General features: G+C 33.6%; 3 protein-coding genes across 4 annotated transcripts; 1 reads left to right on the forward strand and 2 right to left on the reverse strand.

Moving 5' to 3' along the window:
- The first annotated feature begins 204 nt into the window (after window positions 1–204).
- Window positions 205–4,431, forward strand: LOC116144829 (uncharacterized membrane protein At4g09580-like). Of its 2 annotated transcripts, XR_004130326.1 has the most exons (6): window positions 205–619; window positions 1,371–1,641; window positions 1,726–1,896; window positions 3,777–3,910; window positions 3,987–4,080; window positions 4,168–4,431. XR_004130326.1 is itself a non-coding variant. In XM_031430256.1 (5 exons), the coding sequence occupies exons 1-4, from the start codon at window positions 339–341 to the stop codon at window positions 3,906–3,908; spliced, it is 855 nt and encodes a 284-aa protein (XP_031286116.1). In that variant the 5' UTR covers window positions 205–338; the 3' UTR covers window positions 3,909–3,910; window positions 3,987–4,431. The 2 variants fall into 2 exon arrangements, 1 of the variants encoding a protein (XP_031286116.1); XM_031430256.1 differs by having other exon boundaries at window positions 3,987–4,431.
- Window positions 4,432–4,765: 334 nt separating this feature from the next.
- LOC116144827 (50S ribosomal protein L21, chloroplastic) lies at window positions 4,766–8,717 on the reverse strand. The gene is made up of 5 exons (XM_031430255.1): window positions 8,341–8,717; window positions 7,165–7,245; window positions 5,655–5,756; window positions 5,457–5,531; window positions 4,766–5,053 (listed from the first exon to the last, which is right to left on the reverse strand). The coding sequence occupies exons 1-5, from the start codon at window positions 8,647–8,649 to the stop codon at window positions 4,973–4,975; spliced, it is 648 nt and encodes a 215-aa protein (XP_031286115.1). The 5' UTR covers window positions 8,650–8,717; the 3' UTR covers window positions 4,766–4,972.
- Window positions 8,718–9,720: 1,003 nt separating this feature from the next.
- On the reverse strand, window positions 9,721–16,839 carry LOC116144830 (calcium-dependent protein kinase 11). The gene is made up of 7 exons (XM_031430257.1): window positions 16,224–16,839; window positions 14,648–14,791; window positions 14,366–14,518; window positions 14,119–14,234; window positions 12,727–12,894; window positions 12,358–12,582; window positions 9,721–9,950 (listed from the first exon to the last, which is right to left on the reverse strand). Exons 1-7 carry the CDS (start codon window positions 16,765–16,767, stop codon window positions 9,783–9,785), a joined length of 1,518 nt encoding a protein of 505 aa, XP_031286117.1. The 5' UTR covers window positions 16,768–16,839; the 3' UTR covers window positions 9,721–9,782.
- Window positions 16,840–18,913: the final 2,074 nt, after the last annotated feature.

Raw genomic sequence — 18,913 nt, forward strand, 5'->3', positions numbered from 1 at the left:
AAAATGAATAAAAGATTAATTTTATTTACCTCCCTCATAGTCTAAGTCTTCCTTCATCTCCCTACAGAGTAACAGAGTAACAGAGTCACACGACTCACACCGTCACACAGGGTGTTTAGAGTAATTAAAAGAAACCTTAGGGGAGATTTAAATTAACCCAAGTAACTATAAACACAAATATTAAAACAAGGCAAAAAAAAAAAAAAATTGGTCATATCTTCCTTCTCTCTTGTCTTCGATTTAGATTTCTTCTTCTCACTGTGCTCTTTCTAGGGTTTTCAAAACTGCGAAATTATCAATGAACCTGAGTCGTTGATTCGAGAACAACTGATCCTGAAATGGCCGCGGCGAGGAACGTGAACGTGGTGATCGGCGACGGCTTGCGGACACTGAGAGACGAGGAGGGTGGAAATGGCAAAGCTAAAGAAGCAGAAGAATCGCCGACGGCGAAGCGCTTCAAATCGGACAGATTTCCACTTACGCGGTGGGAATTCGCGGCATTTGTCGGTGTATTTCTGTTGTTCGCGAGCGGTCTCTTCTGTGTTTACCTCACAATGCCTCCTACTGAGTATGGCAAGCTCAAGCTCCCACGCACCGTTTCTGATCTTCGCTTGCTTAAGTATGTTATTGCCCTATTCTTAATTTTCGCATCATTTAATTGTAATCTCTAAGGGTTTAGTTTAAATTAAAGAAAAAAACTGATGATTTTATGAGGCAAAGGAGCTATTTTAACCGGAAAAATACTCTATGCTACCATTTTGTTAAATGCACACATCGTTAAAATTTAAAAATATGATCATTTTTTCTTAATAATTTCTCCAGGTTTTGTCTGTTCATGGAGAATTTTAAGAGGGATGAGGCTATTTATGCCAAGAAATTATTCTGCACACATATTGTGCTGAATTGTTAGTGCACTTGTTTCTGAAATTGAAAAAGTTTTTATCTTTGATCAACTTCGAACAGAGTTTTTAGTTTTCATCTTATTTTCTATTCAATTAGACATTAGTTTATCGATTTTATTGGTAATTATGAAAGAGTAGTGCTTTTAAGCAGTGTCCCAAGTTACTACTTCAAGTGATATGTCATCATACATGACTCTTACATGTAAATAACAAATTGATGGGGTGAGTAGTGTGGTAAGTGTCACATAGGATGACAGATCCTTTGGGATGAGGAATTTGGTATAATACTTGGGGTGTGTAGTATTACTCTATATGAATATATGAAGTAAAACATCTTACTTTTAAATTTATATAAAGGGTGTACTTTGAAAATTGGCGCTGAGAGTAGATTTTTAGAGTGCAAATAGCGTCATTCTTTTATGAGAGTGTTTATGACATTATATTAAAGGGGATTGTGTTTTGGTTCAGGAATAATCTTGCAACGTATGCAGAGGACTACCCAGTGCAGTTCATTTTAGGATACTGCTCAACATACATCTTTATGCAGACGTTTATGATTCCGGGAACGATTTTTATGTCATTGTTGGCTGGAGCTCTTTTTGGTGTTGTTAGAGGTCTTATGTTAGTTGTATTCAATGCTACTGTTGGAGCTTCTTCTTGTTTTTTCCTTTCTAAGTTGATAGGCAGGCCTCTGGTTAGCTGGTTGTGGCCTGAAAAGTTAAGATTTTTCCAGGCAGAGGTACTTTCTTGTTTACTTGATGTTATCTACTTATTTTGTTAATTAATTTCTGTTTAGTTAAGTTTCATTGATGGTGGGTTTCAGATAGCAAAACGTAGAGAAAAGCTGCTCAATTACATGCTATTTTTGAGGATAACTCCGACGTTGCCCAACCTTTTTATCAATTTGGCATCTCCTATTGTTGACATACCGTTTCATATTTTCTTTTCTGCAACTTTGATTGGTCTTATTCCAGCCTCCTACATCACTGTCAGAGTAAGTTTTTCAGTACCTGTCTCAGAGTTACATCTTGGTCATCTTATAATGTGCTTTCCTTTCTACTTTTCCTCTTTTCTATTTGCGTATTATTGGATTTTTTTTTTTTTTTATGTGGATATGATAGTGTTACTGACTTGACAACTTATACAATAACCATCTATGCAAGAGCAAAGTTACTATTTCTCATATGAAAGCTTTTGGAAGACTGCATAGGATGGTCAAAGTATTTCTGACTGGAGAACTTTGTGTGCCTTAAGATAGTTAAGTACATTTCGAAAATGCTGTGGAAATATGCAATTTTAGAGGTTTAATACCTGCTGGAAAAAAAAATAGTAAAAAAGGAATATCAGAAAGAATAGTAAAAAGGAAACATGCAATTATTGAGTACTTTGATTTTTATGATATGCATGATTATTAGAAAGTGAGGTTTGCTAAAATGAAGTTTGTAAATTTAGCAAAAGTAAGGTAAACTAGTATTGAAGGAGATATCGAGGAATGGAACAACAACCAATTAGCACATTACAAGAGATGAAGGCTGTGTAGGAAAAGATTCATGTCAATTGATCATTATGATCCTTTATGTGATAAACTCATTAACGTAAGGCAGATCAACATGCAATTTTTGAGTTTATACAAAAACTTAATGAGTTAAAGACTAATAGTCAAATCCTGAAAGACGCATGACACTTGCAAAATTTAAAGGTGGTTTGAGGCTTAAAGAAATAGTTGCCTGTAACATGCTTTGCAACCAATATCTGTTTCCATAACACCAAAGGAAAAAAAAAATTGTCAAGGAGTTTTCTTATACAAGCTTTGCTTAACTTGTGTAAAAGTCAAAATCAATTCAGTGTCAACTTTTTGTGTGAATTGACTTAGAGTATACCTTAATCTTAAGAGTTAATATCTATTCAGTTTGGTGCCACATTGTTTGGGCTGTCAGATTTCATCAAGTGAATTAGGAAGATGTTTCTACCTTTGTTGGTAAAGAGGGGTGCATACTTGTTTGATGATTATATTTGGCATCATTTATGCTGCCCTCTAACTTGGAAAGGGCATTAGAAGAATGGTGAATCATAGTTTCTTAGGCAGCAAGTTCAACCTTATTTTTAGGAAGAAAATATGTTCAGTGGCATTTTGTCCTTTAGTAGGGGTGTTCAAAAAAATGCAAAACCGAACCGAACCGAAAAACCGGTTAACCGAAAAAATGGTTCGGTTACGGTTTGAAAAATTCAAAAAACCGAATTTTCGGTTCGGTTACCGGTTCGGGAGAAATTAGAAACGGTTAACCAAAAACCGGTTTTCTAAACCGGTTTTTCAAATATATATATTATATTATATTAAATAAATAAATAATAACCTAAACTAAAATAAATCCCTAATTCACTCAATCTAAAATCTCAACCCAAATTTTTTTTCTTAGTTCCCAATGTATTGTTCATATTTACAATTTAATTTAGGACAAAATTTTAAAAAAAATAAGGGAAAACCGGTTCAAAAGCGGTTAACCGCTTTTTTTAAAAAGGTTAACCGGTTTTTCGGTTAACCAAAAAAATGATTTTCCCAAAAACCAGTTCGGTTTCGATTCAGGAATTTTCCTGAACCGAAATTGCGGTTTTTGAACACCCCTATTGACCTTTAGGCTGTCTGATGAGCTGGATTGCGGTTTATTTTTTTATCTTATATTATCTCATGGACCCAATATTTAAAAGAATGAACATGCATACACTACCTATGTAAATGAGCTTTGTCAGTGATTAGTTTGACATAATTGCATTAGTTTATGCTTTTCTTTTCCTTTTGTAAGTTCGTTCAATCATATATCCCGTTCGTGTGATCACCTCATTTTACTAATTAACCTACTTCTGCTGTAATTTCAGGCTGGTATTGCACTAGGAGATCTCAAGTCAGTCAAGGATCTATATGATTTTAAAACACTGTCTGTACTTTTTCTTATCGGCTCTGTCATCATACTTCCTACTCTTCTGAAGAAGAAGCGAATCTATGAATGAAGGTTGGTGAGGTCCTTCCCATCCTCATATCAAACACAGGCTTACAATAGTAGATATTTTGACTCTTTGAAATTGCAGGATCCGAAAAGGGTAGAGCTACCGAACTTCAGTGGCTGTTCTTTTCACCCAAAGCATCGGAGGGCAGGTCTCCATTGTCCGCTATATAGTACCGGTTGATTACCCTCCCCTTATGATGGCAGATTCCATTATTTTTTTTCTTACCCCTTTCACAATTTGATTAAATCATCTCCCAATGCAGATTATTTGAAAATTGGGAGCCTGAGATTTCCTAGAAAAAATGTTCTTTATCTGACTATAGTGCTGCCATCCATTAGTAACAACTGTAGGAATGTAGTACTCAGCTGTAACAGCTTTGTACCCAATTTATTCAGATTCTCATTCTGTTCTAACTGATCCATGAGTTGGGCCATAGGCGCAAATTGCAGGAAAATGTGTGTTAAAAAGTATAAGATGCTGAAAAGTTTCCATTTGATATATAATATGAATTATGAAGTTGTTATCAGATATTTTTTCCTATCTTCTTTTCCTCTTTTTATATGAATGTTGTGCATCACCAAAATGTCGATGTGGGAAATTTTCATACTCAACAATTGTCAAAAGAGCTTTCAATGTTGAGTATCAACATGGCATTACCATATTGCAACTTTTTTAAAGAGTGTTTCTTCTCTGATAAATGTTTTTATTCGCAATTTTACCAAGAAGAGCTAAACCCAAAAGCAGCTGTAGAGGTGCAATTTTTTCAAATGTGGCATCTCCAAGACTATTCTACCACATAAGGTAGACAAACTGATAAAAAGAAAAAGGAACTATTAAGAAAATGAGAATTGTAGAAATTAAAGAAGAAACGAACATTTATCAAAGACCATTTGGAGATGGCATTCTACATTTCACAACTCTTTTTGACAAAAAAGAATCTCCATAACTCATTGTTAAGAGTCTATAAATCAATAGAAACATTTAACTTGCAAGGTAATTACATACAAAATCAAAGCTTTTCGATTCACAGAGGTTTTAGCAACAACTAAACCCCCTCCAAGAAGTGTTTACGACTGAAGTGAGTCAAGTGTAACTGCTGGATAGTCTTCATAGCCTGTGATACCAGTAATCCTTATTCGTGTATTCGGCTGCATTATTGGATCATAATCACATAAAAGAATTTTAAGGAAAGAACATATTATAAAAAAGCGAGTATAAATTTAATCCTTATCGTAAGACTTGGCATATTTTCTCCTATTTGTGGAGGATTACTGCAGTGGAATTACAAACATTGGGCGGCTTATGTTGCAACTACCAACGACACTCCACGAAAGTTACTACGAAGCATTTACATGTTTATTTTCCTCCTTTCATTAGTTAAAAAAATACTATAATAGATCCGGTAAATAATATATTTTCCTCCTTTCATTAGTTAAAAAATACTATAATAGATCCAGTAAATAATATAAGATGCTACCATATTTGGATTGATGCAATGAACCTATTGTATCGGTACTTTACGAATGAATGATAAAAGGAATTTTATAATACCTGTCGATGACCAATATTTCTCCGATAGTTCTTCTTCTTCTTATACTTGAAGACAATTACTTTAGGATTTAATCCCTGCATCATAAACACAAGGGAAGCAGAAGGCAAAACTATATTGATAAGATGACAAAAGAGAAAAATAACAAGAAGAATGATAGTTTAGCACAAAATATCTGGTGTAAGAAGGAAGTGAACTACCTGCTCTTCAACTACTGCATGCACAGCAGCATTAGTCACAACTGGTTTTCCAATATAGGTAGTTGTTTTTGTTCCCACAAGCAACACCTTGCTCAAAACAATCTGCACAAGAACAAAACTTAAACATCTTAGTAAAAATAGAAATATTTATACAAGGAGAAAATCAGAGGCAATGCTAAAATTACAAGTAGAAGATGCAAAGTCTTGGGGCAGCAAGGCAGTCATACTGCAGACCACCTTAGACCTTCGATAAACTCAAATAAATTAAAATACCCTTTAGTCATTTTCGAACAATGAAAAACCAGTATGAAACTATTATGTAGTAAAAACTTTATTTGATAGCTCTCCCAAATCCAAACTGAATACTCGTAATCAAACTCGTACAAATCAATGGAAAGGGAACTTCCATCAGCTTCATATTCCACTCCACCTTTCTCCTAAAACACTTCTTGATATGTTCTCATGTGGGGACAAGAACAGAAGGGCTTAAAACATGATGTCTAAACATAAACAGCCACAGAAACCAAACATATACATTAAGAAAAAATCAGCACAAACAGTTCTAAGTACCATGGTAGGAAATCTAACCTAAAAGTTTAGGCAAAGATGTTCAAATAGTAAAACAAGCCACACTAACAACTAAACCCAACTAACAAGTGATGCATCTAGTATTGCTGCTAAAAATTGCAAGAATCTTTGGTTGCTTGCTATATGGTAAACCATGCTGCTGGACTTCGCAAGTTGTACACTGCTAGAGACTCAATTAGAAAGAAATTAGAGGAAACAAGAGAACCACTTAACTTTTCTTCCTTGGAAGATAGAAAATGTTTTACTAGGAAATACCTGAGGAAGTCCAAATAAATTTACAAGCAAAAAACTTTACAAGGGATCTTGACTCAAAAGAAAAAAATAAAAAGTAGAACAAAAAACAAGGGGTCAAGTAGCCAACAGATATGACTGGTTAAAGTTTGTGAACATTGACATCTATGCAGAGGACAGAAATAAATTGGTGTTACCAGCATTCCCCGTTGCATAGGGGGAAGAACGCCCTCACAAAGGCCTAATGCCTAATACCAAACAATGGGGCTCACCAAAAACTTTATCAACTTTACAAGTGGAACATCACCTAACCTGCAGAAAATCGCCATTAACAGCTAATAAATTCAAGAAAACAACCCACCGATCTCTTTTGAATCCAGGACTGCAAAGCCCCGTAAAATCCCATGAGTACAGGTGGAACAGTAATCCAACAGATCTTGAAGACTGTACAGCACAGTTTCTTAACAGTAACAGAGAGCCTAGATATCATTATGATTTCCCTTTCCATTTGTCCCAATGGTTTTTCTGCTGTTATTACTTGAAACGTGCAAGATTCTAGCATGACATCAATGTATAACATGACCAATCAAAAAACATAGAATCAGCAGTTATGTGCTAGTTCCTTTTGCCATATAAGCCTCTAAGTATGTGCTAGGATTACAGAACAAAAGGAAAAAAACAGAAGACATACCTTATCATTGACATTTGCACCTTTTAGCCTCTGAGTATAGATATATCGTCCAGGGAAAACAATATATTGGCGTGATCCAATCTATATAAACCCAAAATAAAAGCACCCAATTCATAAGACATGGTCAGTCCAAAAATACAAATCATAAAACATGAATAACCTTAAACAATCATATCAGAAAAGCACCAGCAACCAAAGTAACTATCATACAAGAAACCAAAATATTTTACTCTATGTAACACTAAAAATATTAGGAAAAGAAAAACCTTTCATGGAGGTGAACACGCTAATACTCCAAAAGCATAAATGGAAATCTCAAGAACAATTGAGTAACGCCAAAACCAGGCTTTTAAAAATTAAAAAAAAAAAGAAAAAAAAAAAAAAATTCAACGTGGTAATCACAAATTTCCACTATATCACAAATAACAATCAAACATATGAACTGAATAACCACCAGATAAATCTATAAACACAAACTACAATAAAACAAAATGCCAACAGGGAACCGAAAATTACTCCAAACACCTAATCAACAACCTTAATATTCATATGTCTAACTAGAAAGTTAATTAAATGAATGCCCAGAATATATTCTAAGTCACAGTACAAAAAGGATTAGACATCGTTACCATTTAGACAAGTTACCCATCTGAGTAAACAAACAACAAAAACATAACTGAATAAGCACAAAAACATGAAAAAACTATCAAGTCAAGCATTTGTAGTACAAAAATAGCACAATATATATATATATATATATATATATATATAGAGAGAGAGAGAGAGAGAGAGAGAGAGAGAGAGAGAGAGAGAGATGTTAATCAGGTTATAGCATAAAGCATATAAACAAAAAGGATAACACATTGTTATCATTAGACAATTAAACAACAAAAACATGAAAAACTATGAAAACAAGCATCTGGGTATAATTCAAAGAGCACAAAATAGTATCTTTTTTATGGTTATAGCATAAATTATATAAGCAAAAAGGATAACACATTGCTATAATTTAGACAAGTTACTCATCTGGGCAAAAAATAAAAAATAATAAAAATATGACAGAAAAAGCACAAAAACAACAAAACTTGTCAAAACAAGGATCTGGGTATAATTCACAGAGCACAAAATCGAAACTTTATTAAAGTTTTCAGCACAAAGATACAAAATTTTACTGACCATAACAACAGCAAAGATTTCTTCACGCTTGGGCTTCTCTTCCTCGGGTGCCGCTTCCAAAACAGGAGCGGGTTTGGGAGGCGATTCGGGTTCGGAGTCCAAAACGGCGGGAGCTTCAGAGGCAGAGTATTTGGGAGTGAAAGAGAATGCGGGAGGTCTTGAAGTTGAGAAAAGAAGAGAAGAGGGGAGTTTTGGTTTAGAAAATGAAAGAAGAGGAGGAGAAGAGGGTGAAATTTTAGAGATTTTGCAGTGCGATGAGAAGGAAGAACAGAGAGCAAGAGTTGCTGTTGAAGATGAAGAAGCTGCCATTGTTAATGAAGTGAGTTCTAGTGTGTGAGCTCTGAGCTCCTCTCTTGTAAATTGTAACCGAGAGACTTATCCTATCTATCATCTTTGTGTTCTTATTTCTTGTGAAGTGACTGATTTGCCCTTGCATTTCAATCTCAATATTTTTTTAAGGACTCATTTATTGAAAAAAAAAGTTGTTTTTTTAATTTATTCACTGAAATTATTAAAATAAAACTCTAAATTAATTATTTAATTATTAAGGGTACTTTGATTGTTTAATAAATATTGTGTTTTACAGGATAAAAATTGTTAGTCTAAATTCTGTGTTCTTTCAGCCATGTTCATATATTTCTAGTTAATAAATTGAAATTTTAATAGTATTTTTTTTAAGAGATTAATTAGTTGTAAGATTCTCCAATGTACTCTATTTAATTAATCATTCATATACTATTAATTTAGAATAAATTATTAATATGCTTTATTATTTAACATTCAATGTTTTTTCTTTTCTCTAAAAATGAACTTAAAATTTTGATTATGTTCTGAAAATTTAAATATATGTTGGTAAAGTAGTGAAAATACATTTTTTTTTTTTCAGGTTTTTAATTATACTATAGTATTTTTTTTCTTTTTTGGAAAACCCATAAACGTTAAACAAACAAATAGCACATATTTTTGAAGATAAATTAGAGAATATAAACGTAAACAATGGCCTAAAGGCCCTTAATAAATGGATTCAAATTGAATTGATAACCGAGAAAAAGAAACAACAATTGACAGAAAATTAGAAAAGACCTCATGGTGACAAAATCCATAGAAATTGATATCTACAATGACAATGACAACATTTATTACATTAGATGGATCAACTTCTTTTGTTTCAATCACTCTAACACTGGTTCTTCATCAGAAACGGAAAAACCTCTTTTGAGTAAAAGATGAGAGATGTCACTCTTGTCTGAGCAGCAATTATCAATGCAAAATTTATCCTCATCATCAAAACTATGAAACAAAAGAGTAGACATACCTTCCAACCAAAGCAAAAAAGATTAATGTATCAGTAAGAGCTTAAAGATTTACCAGTTGCAACTATTTTTTTTTTTTTTTTTTTTTCGGGTAGTAGCGCGTTCCCTGACTATATGAAAGATATGCTCTCAGTCAGTAGCTTCAGTTGTTGATTCCTTTACTGTCGTTGGTTCATTTACTCCAAAGGCGTCGGCTAGATTGAAGTTCAAATTGTTTCTCATAGTTCTGCTTCTCCCGACTTCGCTATCGCCCTTTCTCATCATTGCGGCAAACTCAGCATAATCTATTCTCCCGTCCTGTAATAAGAATGCGGTCAGCAATAAAGTTAGGAGTTGTATACTGGAAAAAAAGGTCAGCAAGTAATTCCTGGAGAGGAAGATGGAGGAAGCCCTAATCAATATAGTTTACACTAATTACTACCAATTCAGTAGCTCAATGTAAACCCAAGTTTGTTATGCTAAACAAAGAATCAAGCATGTTAAATACCGCAAGATCAGTGTTTCAAGGGTCGATAGAAAGCAAATACATCACAAGCAGAACCATTGATAACCAAAACTAACTTTATCTTCCTAACATTACAATTGACACTACTATTTGCTACTTGTTCTGGCCCATAAAGTGGTAGCAGCCACCATGTGATTCACGATCATCTATGTTGTGCTGGCTAAAACTAAAACACTGAGGTTTGGTATAAAATTTTGTTTTGTAAGCTAGAAGTATAAATAATAAAATTGAAGGCTAAAATGAGATTACTCAAAAAATCCTCCAATCTTTCTCACAAGATCATCAGGCTCCAAAATAGAGACTATTACCAAACCCTCGAGGCTACAACCTTGATAGTAAGAAAATTTGTGGGATACAATATAAATGGTGTTCACATTAATAATCCTACTTCAAAAAAAGAAGCCAAGTTGGGGAAAGTAGGCCAAGAAATAAGATCGACTGTACTATCTTCTCTATCTAACAATGAGTATAAAGTATTCATCTAAACAAACTTACCCATAAAAGCCCCTTAATATTTGCTATATGCTAGAAACAACTAAATCAACTGCAATACCCCTTTGACACACTCTACTTCAATGCTTAACAAAAAATGTTATTAAAAAAATTGAGAATAAGGACACCGATTATCAAGTCTCATGTTGCATCTGTCACCTAACATACCTCCATAGTCCATCCGCATTAACTGGGAATTATGCAGGCATTGTATTACTTGGACCTTAACCTTTTTTTTTTTTTCCATACTGAGCTTTAAGGCCACCTATGCGGCTCAGATTGAGTATAGCAAAAAGAACAAAAAGGAAACCCAAAATCTCTCATCCTTTCTTACATGTTCACAAGTTCTTAAACCACAACCAGACTTTATAACCATTGGTAGTTAAGAAATAGTGACCTAATATCATAAGTAGGTGGTCCAGAGAAGAGTTGAATCCCTAATCTCTTGCTTAAAACCAAAGGCCTTAACCACTCAACCCAACCCCTTGAAGTTAGAAAGGGAAAAATTAATTAATAGGCCAAAAAATGACTCAATTTCTACAGAACTGCAACAGGGTTAGCTTAAAACAGAAACAAAAATAATTTATGGATTCCATGGATGTGTATGGAGTAATGGAAACAAATTGAAGAACTGGAAATTGCTATTAGTCAAGAAAAGAATTACTTGCACAAGATGAACCCAAAATTTATAGTGTCAATTAAGATGATATCATCCCTTCAAACATGTAAATTATGATACCAGTAAAAGAAATATTGCTAAAATTTGACCAAACTAGTAAAAATCCAAATTTGTGCAGAAACACTCCAAGCAAGAACATAATGATGCATTGAAGTTACCCATAGTAAACAAGTGCAAACAAAATCAGCACAAACAAATTCTTAAAAATACATACAAGTAAAAGAGCCATCTCACTGCAAATTTTAATTTTATTACTAAATATTTTCTTCAAAATCAGAAACTAAAAGTAATGATGTCACAACTTCCAATAGAGATCCTATTGGGAACACACAAACCGAACCCTGATTTATCAACCCAATAGTTTATAAACATATAAAACCATTAGAATAGAAAATGGTGGACAGTAAAATGACTGTTGATTAGAATTTTCTTTTCTTCATGTATCTTTAAGGATATAACCATCCATCCAAGAACAAAGAGCTATTTTTTGAAGACTTACAACTGCTACCAAAACATATTGCACAAGTAAAACAATCTCAGGAACCAAAATGATTTAAGTACAGTCACAAAACTTTAATAGAGAAAAGATATCTCCCAGTTAAATATTCCTGAACTATGTGATAACCTTCCATAAGAGGATCTAATCCTATCAATGATTGTAAAACCATTCCATGCTAGCCCTCTTACCTCAGCAGTTTATCAGTGGATGATTTGGCTTTTAAGCAGCTGTTATTCACCTAATAATCAGCAGCTGACACAGAAAACCTATTTCTTTCTGGCTGTAAGAAGTTACAATACGTACAAGATGGGTTGCTGCGACAATTCATTCCCGTATACAATACTAAACCTAAATTATAATTTACATTCCACCAAAATTCCCTTACTAACAATTTTATACGGCTCAACTTAATCAATGGGTAAAAATATAGTCCAAGCTAAAATGAGAAGAAAACAACAGACTGGAGGCAAAGCAAATGTCAAGTAGTAAACTATACTTATTGAAGGCTAATGTACATATAAATACTTACGTTGTCTTGATCAATTTCTTTGACTATTTCATCCAGATGAACATCACCAAGACCAAACTCTTTGCAAGCCTGTTGAAGCTCATCAACAGTTATGTAACCACTCCCATCTTTGTCAAAAAAGGAGAAAGCTGCAATTAAATTCTCTTCTCTCTCCATCTTATTTAAGTGCAAGGTAGCAGCAATAAATTCACCATATTCTAGTGTTCCATTGTTGTCAATATCAGCCTGCCAAAGTTACACTTACAAGATGTTTTAATGAATCCAATGTGGTGATGTCATAAGTAACATAAGAGAGAATTACAATCAGACTATCAGGAAAAAGTAAAACTACCATTTTCTTTTAGAGACAGTTTATGAAGATATATTTACCGCTTCCATAAGAGTCTTAATTTCAGATTCCATCAGTTGAGATCCCACTCTTTTCAAACCAGCCTTAAGTTCCTCAAGTGTTATTGTCCCACTGTTGTCTGTGTCAATCATTTTGAACAACTCTTTCAGACCACCAATTTCTTCCTCAGAAAGTCTTTCTGCTATGACCTGCAAAGTATTTTTCCAGCACCAGAAATGAATGAACAATTCATATAACCACAGATAAAAAATATAAAATTGCCCATCACAACAACAGAAAAACCCATTTATAAAAAAAATTAAGCTAATTTTATTAAGAAACTTGTAGTGCAAACCAATAGCAATTGAAAGAACTGACAACTTGTCAAAAAAGAGACTTTCAACTGAGCACAACAACTGCCTTCAATACCACATGTATCTAAGAACAACCAAATATCTTGACGATGCATGCCCACTTAGATTCTAAGAGTTAAGACTCTTTGGAATATAATGTTAACTGATAAATAGTAGACTCTTGGCATATAATATGCTAAAAAATTCTTAAAAGACCATACAACTTTAAAATAAATTCTACATCACAAGGAAAATCCAAATGAAAAAAATAAAGAGAACAAGATTTATTTTTGGTACCTAGAATTCTACCAACCAGTATAATAAGTTCACCAAGTTCTAAATTACAGTCAGAACCTACAACCTTGGTAATCAAGAAATTTGTGGATATAACATCCCAAGAGGCCTCTCGAGGATTAAACCCGTGACCTTTAAATAGAAATCAAAGATTTTAACCATTCAACACATCATTGGGTTAAGAGACAATGAAAATTTGAGACCACAAAAATGATGCTAATAATCAACATACCAAATTTCTCAATAAATATGGTGACAGTGCCATTCTTAATTCGGAAATTAATCTCTGGCTGTGCGAGATGCATTTTTGCATCCTTTATTAGGTAATCTTTGTCCTTAACTTTAATCATTCAGTCACTGAACCTACATTTAAGTTTTGCGAATATCAACATGTTTATGTGCAGCATCATCATTAATCTATTATAAATACTTTTATTCAAAATCACCTTTAGAGTCAAAATTAAATAACCCCAATGCCACAATTATTTTTACTCCAAAAACATGTGAAAGACTACTTGTGTCAGGTATAATTCATGTCATCATTTACCTATATCATGAAGTCCACCCATTCCTTACCAGGACTAATTTCAAAGAAAGTTCTCTCACCTTCTAACAGTATGTCAATAAATCCTAAAACAACATAATAAAACGTTTTAAATCCCATTCAGTTGACAACTCAAACAATAGTCTGACTATCAGATTACTGTTGCAAACCTCTAGATGATCATCGAAATCCATGAGCGATTAAGAGAAAAAAAAAATGAAAAAATTGTTAATATAACATACACGCAGAGCCATCTTTTTCAGTTTATTCATTGCTGAGAAGTGCTTCAAGCGTGACAAAACTGCAGAATCCAATGGTTTATCAGGAGCAACTTTGTCATCCACAATCCAGGGGTGACCTGAAACATAAAACAAACCCCTTTTTAAGATTTGTGCAGACAAAAGAGCTAGCCATAGCTATCACAAGGTATACCACAGCCCCACAAGCACATAATAGTTTTCCTGGTATAATAAAAATCAGATGACTAACATAGCACTTCATGAGCAGTAATTCTTTTCCTTGGATCCCTCTCAAGCATCTTTTTAATCAAATCTTTGGCACTGTCTGATATGTTAGGCCATGGATCAGAATGAAAATCTAGTTTGCCTTGCAAGATCTGTTTGAAGATTCCTGATTCAGTTTCTGCAAATATTGGAGAAAGAACATAGACATATCGTTAAGAGAACACAAGAATAAACAAAAAGGTGAAAGATAAGAGCTGCAAAAATGTAACTTCTGAGAATAAGAGAATTTGCTCATCTCGCTAGTTACCCGCCCAAAAAGGAGGAACTCCACTTAATAAGATGTAAAGGATAACACCAGCACTCCATACATCTATTTCAGGACCATAATGCTTAAGCAAAACTTCAGGTGCCACATAATAGGGACTTCCAACCACATCAGACAAAGCTTGTCCTGGAGGGGGAAAAAAAAAAGTAGCCAAGAAATCACATTTTATGAATACCACCATACCAAGAAGATTAGCAAACATAAAGGTGTGAGGCAAGCCATCTTCTGAAAAAGCTTATAGAATTCCTAAAATAACAAATTGAAAACAAATTTAAATTTTTCTAGTCAGTCGAGCGATTGATAATCTTTTGTTTTGGCATCATCATGGTGTTGCCAAATCACCACTGGTTATAAAATGATATCAGCAAATAAAAACCAATGCAATACTAGGTGACAAAAAGATGCATGTTGTAACCAGAAATATAAATGTTGGAGGCTTGGAACAATTTTAAATTTTAATAAGGGAAATTAGTTAATTGTTCTTTGTACATCAAATGCAGAGGTGGAACTGCTTTTCCTCCCTTGAGGCATGCCATAAAGCTAACAGTTTTGAGGCATAAGCATAACCCAACCTCCAGGGTACTAGAGCTTCACTTTGAGTCTAGAAAACCTGATTCACTCTCTTCAATTAAAGAGAACACAGAAACAATTAGTTGTTTGTCTTTCTTTCTTTTTTCTTTAATAAGCATGAAGAAGAAAAGCATTTATATAAACATGAAGGATTATCCATCAAGGATTGAAGAGAAATTTTAAAGTCTTCTGGAAACAAAACAATAGTTCATGAGTTAGCCTTTCTGATATCTCACTTTTGCCCAAAAAACTATTCCAACTATACAAACCAAGAAACATGAAAAAAATTTATAACAAGAAATTTGGAACAAATCTCGTGTAGATAAATGAATAACTAGCCCGTTTGGTGTGCAATTCAGAAAGAATTTCCAAAAACCAAATTAGAATCCAATAAATAGGTTGGATCTTAATATTTTTAATATAACAAATGTGTTAGATATAACATCCAAAATTTGTTTTCTACAATAAAAGAAACGACTTCTTTTCATGTTCAAATTTCACATTAGATTTTATAATTTTACCCAAAAACTGTTAAACATGTTTTCTTAAAATTTCTCACATTCCCTATTTTCATAAGAAAAGGAAGGAATTATATTTAACTATGATTTCAAAGATTACAATCAGCATTATTCAATTACATCTAATTTGTTCTTAACTAATATACATGAGATAGATCTTTAATCACAAACACTTTTTGTTGAAGAAACAGTCAACAAAAATGATCAAAACAAACAAAGAGACAATGAAACACCAAAACAAATCAAAGGTAACAAATATATCTCGAGTAACCAAAAACAGAAAACTCAAAGCAATCCACCACAGTTCTCACAAAATCCAAAAGAACCCAGTGATCAATTAAAAAATCTATCAAAGAAAACGTAAATATACAAAATGAAAGCAACCTCTCACCTGAAATGACCAATAATCAACAAAAACCAAACAAAATCTCAAATCAAAACAACCCAATCAAACAAACCCACCAACCAACCTGGCTTATAAAACACAGACAATCCAAAGTCCGTAGCTTTAAGCTTGGCATCATCCCCGGGAGTATCAAACAAGAAATTCTCAGGCTTAAGATCTCTATGCATAACCCCAAGCGAATGACACGCCTCCACAACAGCCACAATGGTCTTAATCAACTTCGTCGCCTCCCTCTCACTGTATTGCCCCTTCGCCACAATTCTATCAAACAGCTCCCCGCCAGCGCACAGCTCCATCACCAAGTGCACAAACACGGAGTCCTCATACGTCCCCTTGATCCGCACCACGTTTGGGTGTTCCGACAAGTGGTGCATGATCTGAATTTCCCGCCACACATCGTCGTAATCCTCGCGGCAAAGAAGCTTCCGTTTAGGAATCGATTTGCAGGCGTAATGGTCGTTCGTTTCTTTGTCTATACACAAATAGGTCGTCCCGAATTGACCCTGCCCAAGCTTCTTCCCGAGGAGGTAATGGTCCCGCAAACGCGGCGTCTGGTAGGGGAGGACCGTGTTGGACGGCTTGGTGGAGGAGGACTGTGAGGGTTTCATCTGGGAAATTTTGAAAATGAAAATGCAGATTGAAGGAAAGAAAGAAAGAAAGAAAATGGGATCTGTTGTGTTGTTGATTTTGATTTTGATTTGGGGGAAAATGGAAATGGAGGGTTGAAAATAATGAAAATAAAAACGTGTTGATTGGGTGAAAATAGTGGGGCACAAGTGGGTATCCCCTCAGATTCTCTGCCACATCACCATTTTGATCGTCCTCTTCTTCTTTCTCAGAATAGGATAGAGTAGGCTCCACCCCACGTTATTAACTGTCCTTTTCTTCTCTCTTATTTTTAGGTTTTTTTGTTCTTCTTCATTCCATACAAAATTACAAATCAATTTTGGGATTTGCTAGATATTTTTACCCACTGTTGTCAATTATGATTTTAAAAGTCTGGATGACTAATACTAATTTTGGATTAATTTTGTATATTTGATTTTTAGTTAAGGGTTGATTAGTCTACACTTATATGATAAAGTAACATAAAGCACATATACTAAATAACAGTAATCTAGGCTTACCGACCCAGCTACAGATTTGATATACTGACTCATGTGAATTGAGTTAAATTTTGAGATTTGGGTTGTTGGGTAGTTGGGTCGGTACGTAAAAATCGGTATTTGAATCGGTAAATATAGTATTACTGTACTAAATAATTTACGTAATACAAAATGAATTTATTAGTAAAGATAGCTCAATGAAGGTGAATAATGAATTTTGTTCGGTTAATTAAAAAGGATTGATACAATACAATCACCTTAGATATTAAAGTTTGTTAACAGATGATGAAATCTATGAATGTTACATAGCAGAATTTAATATTAAAGCTTGTTAGTAGAAGAGGACGATATCCATAAATGTAAGCGATTTTGACAAGCCTTTGAATTGAATGTATAAAAACCTGTATTATTTGGTCCCCACTTATTGTCCAATTACATTTCTCATATCAAGCTACGGTTCTTAAATATTTGAAAAGGCGTACGAAATCTTTTTGGGTGTTTCAATCCTTCTCATGCTTGCACGATGGATCACATTCACATGAATACATATTTAACAAATGATTTCAGATCTTCAAATTAAATAAACGTGATAATGTATTCGTGTAAGGGATAACATTCTTTTCATTTATCATGCGGACAGTTTCTTACACTTTCAACCTTAGGACGAAGTATAAATAACCATTTTGTGCAAAAATACTATTTGAGGATATGTTTTAATGTACATCTTAGCATATTAAAAGAGACACAAAAATTATAAATATTTTTTATTAAATATCAAAAATAATATTTTTTTAGAGGTTATATGTTAGGCAAAATATTTCATCACATTTTTGTCTTCTTTTTATTATTCCAATAAATTGCGATAGTAACCAATCGGATCCAATGTTAACAATTCAGTGAAGGGTTAAAATCTAATCCAAAGATAATTTGGTGGCTAATGAAACCAAATCTAATATAATCTAATCAAATCTTAAATAATGATAAATGAGACCTTAATATTTTCTTTCGCTTCAAGGGTTAAATAAGACAACGCTTTGAATTATGATAAATGTGACCAATATAAGAGGCATGGTTGGAAATCTATTTTTCTAAATCATACTATTTTTTTTTTTTTTTTTTTCAATACAATTAAAGATGACGATTCTCATAACTAAGTAGTAACATTACTAGGCTGTGATGTCTCAACTTCGACCTCATCCGTGCTCAGGTTCGAGTTTCTTCAATATGAATTTATGACAATTCCTTAAAATTTCGTTTGTAAAATGACAGAAAGATGAGTAGGAATATTGTGTAGTACAATGTATATGGATGTAGTACTAATCCATTTAATACAAATTTCTAACCAAACATATGTATTAAATTATTTAGTACATAGTAGTACCAAATTCCAAATATGGCCTACATGTTTAAAAATTGGATAAGTATGAATTAGATCAAATTTCTACATATGAGCTTCCTTTTTCACGTTATTAAATCATTTATATGCTTTCTTGCTTTTGCCCATCCACAGAAAATTGCCGCAAATATTGCATGCCAACTAACACACGCAAATCGGAATATTTGCTGATTTCATTGCACCCCAATATTAGCCATCTTTGCCAACTCACCACACTGTCAACAACAAGCAGACTGTGAATCCAGTACTAAA

The sequence above is a fragment of the Pistacia vera genome, unplaced genomic scaffold (assembly GCF_008641045.1).
Source record: "Pistacia vera cultivar Batoury unplaced genomic scaffold, PisVer_v2 Contig458, whole genome shotgun sequence".
Taxonomy (NCBI): domain Eukaryota; kingdom Viridiplantae; phylum Streptophyta; class Magnoliopsida; order Sapindales; family Anacardiaceae; genus Pistacia; species Pistacia vera.

Excerpts from the sequence above, each read along its gene's own strand:
- LOC116144829 (XM_031430256.1), top strand. The coding sequence starts at position 339 with ATGGCCGCGGCGAGGAACGTGAACGTGGTGATCGGCGACGGCTTGCGG. Across the intron at positions 620-1,370 it reads TCTGATCTTCGCTTGCTTAA|GAATAATCTTGCAACGTATG; the intron begins GTATGTTATTGC and ends GTTTTGGTTCAG. Across the intron at positions 1,897-3,776 it reads CCTCCTACATCACTGTCAGA|GCTGGTATTGCACTAGGAGA; the intron begins GTAAGTTTTTCA and ends CTGTAATTTCAG.
- LOC116144827 (XM_031430255.1), bottom strand. The coding sequence starts at position 8,649 with ATGGCAGCTTCTTCATCTTCAACAGCAACTCTTGCTCTCTGTTCTTCC. Across the intron at positions 5,532-5,654 it reads ATGCAGTAGTTGAAGAGCAG|GGATTAAATCCTAAAGTAAT; the intron begins GTAGTTCACTTC and ends TTTATGATGCAG. Across the intron at positions 5,054-5,456 it reads GAAATATTGGTCATCGACAG|CCGAATACACGAATAAGGAT; the intron begins GTATTATAAAAT and ends CCAATAATGCAG.
- LOC116144830 (XM_031430257.1), bottom strand. The coding sequence starts at position 16,767 with ATGAAACCCTCACAGTCCTCCTCCACCAAGCCGTCCAACACGGTCCTC. Across the intron at positions 14,792-16,223 it reads GTCTGTGTTTTATAAGCCAG|GACAAGCTTTGTCTGATGTG; the intron begins GTTGGTTGGTGG and ends TTCCCCCTCCAG. Across the intron at positions 14,235-14,365 it reads TACTGCTCATGAAGTGCTAT|GTCACCCCTGGATTGTGGAT; the intron begins GTTAGTCATCTG and ends TTTATGTTTCAG.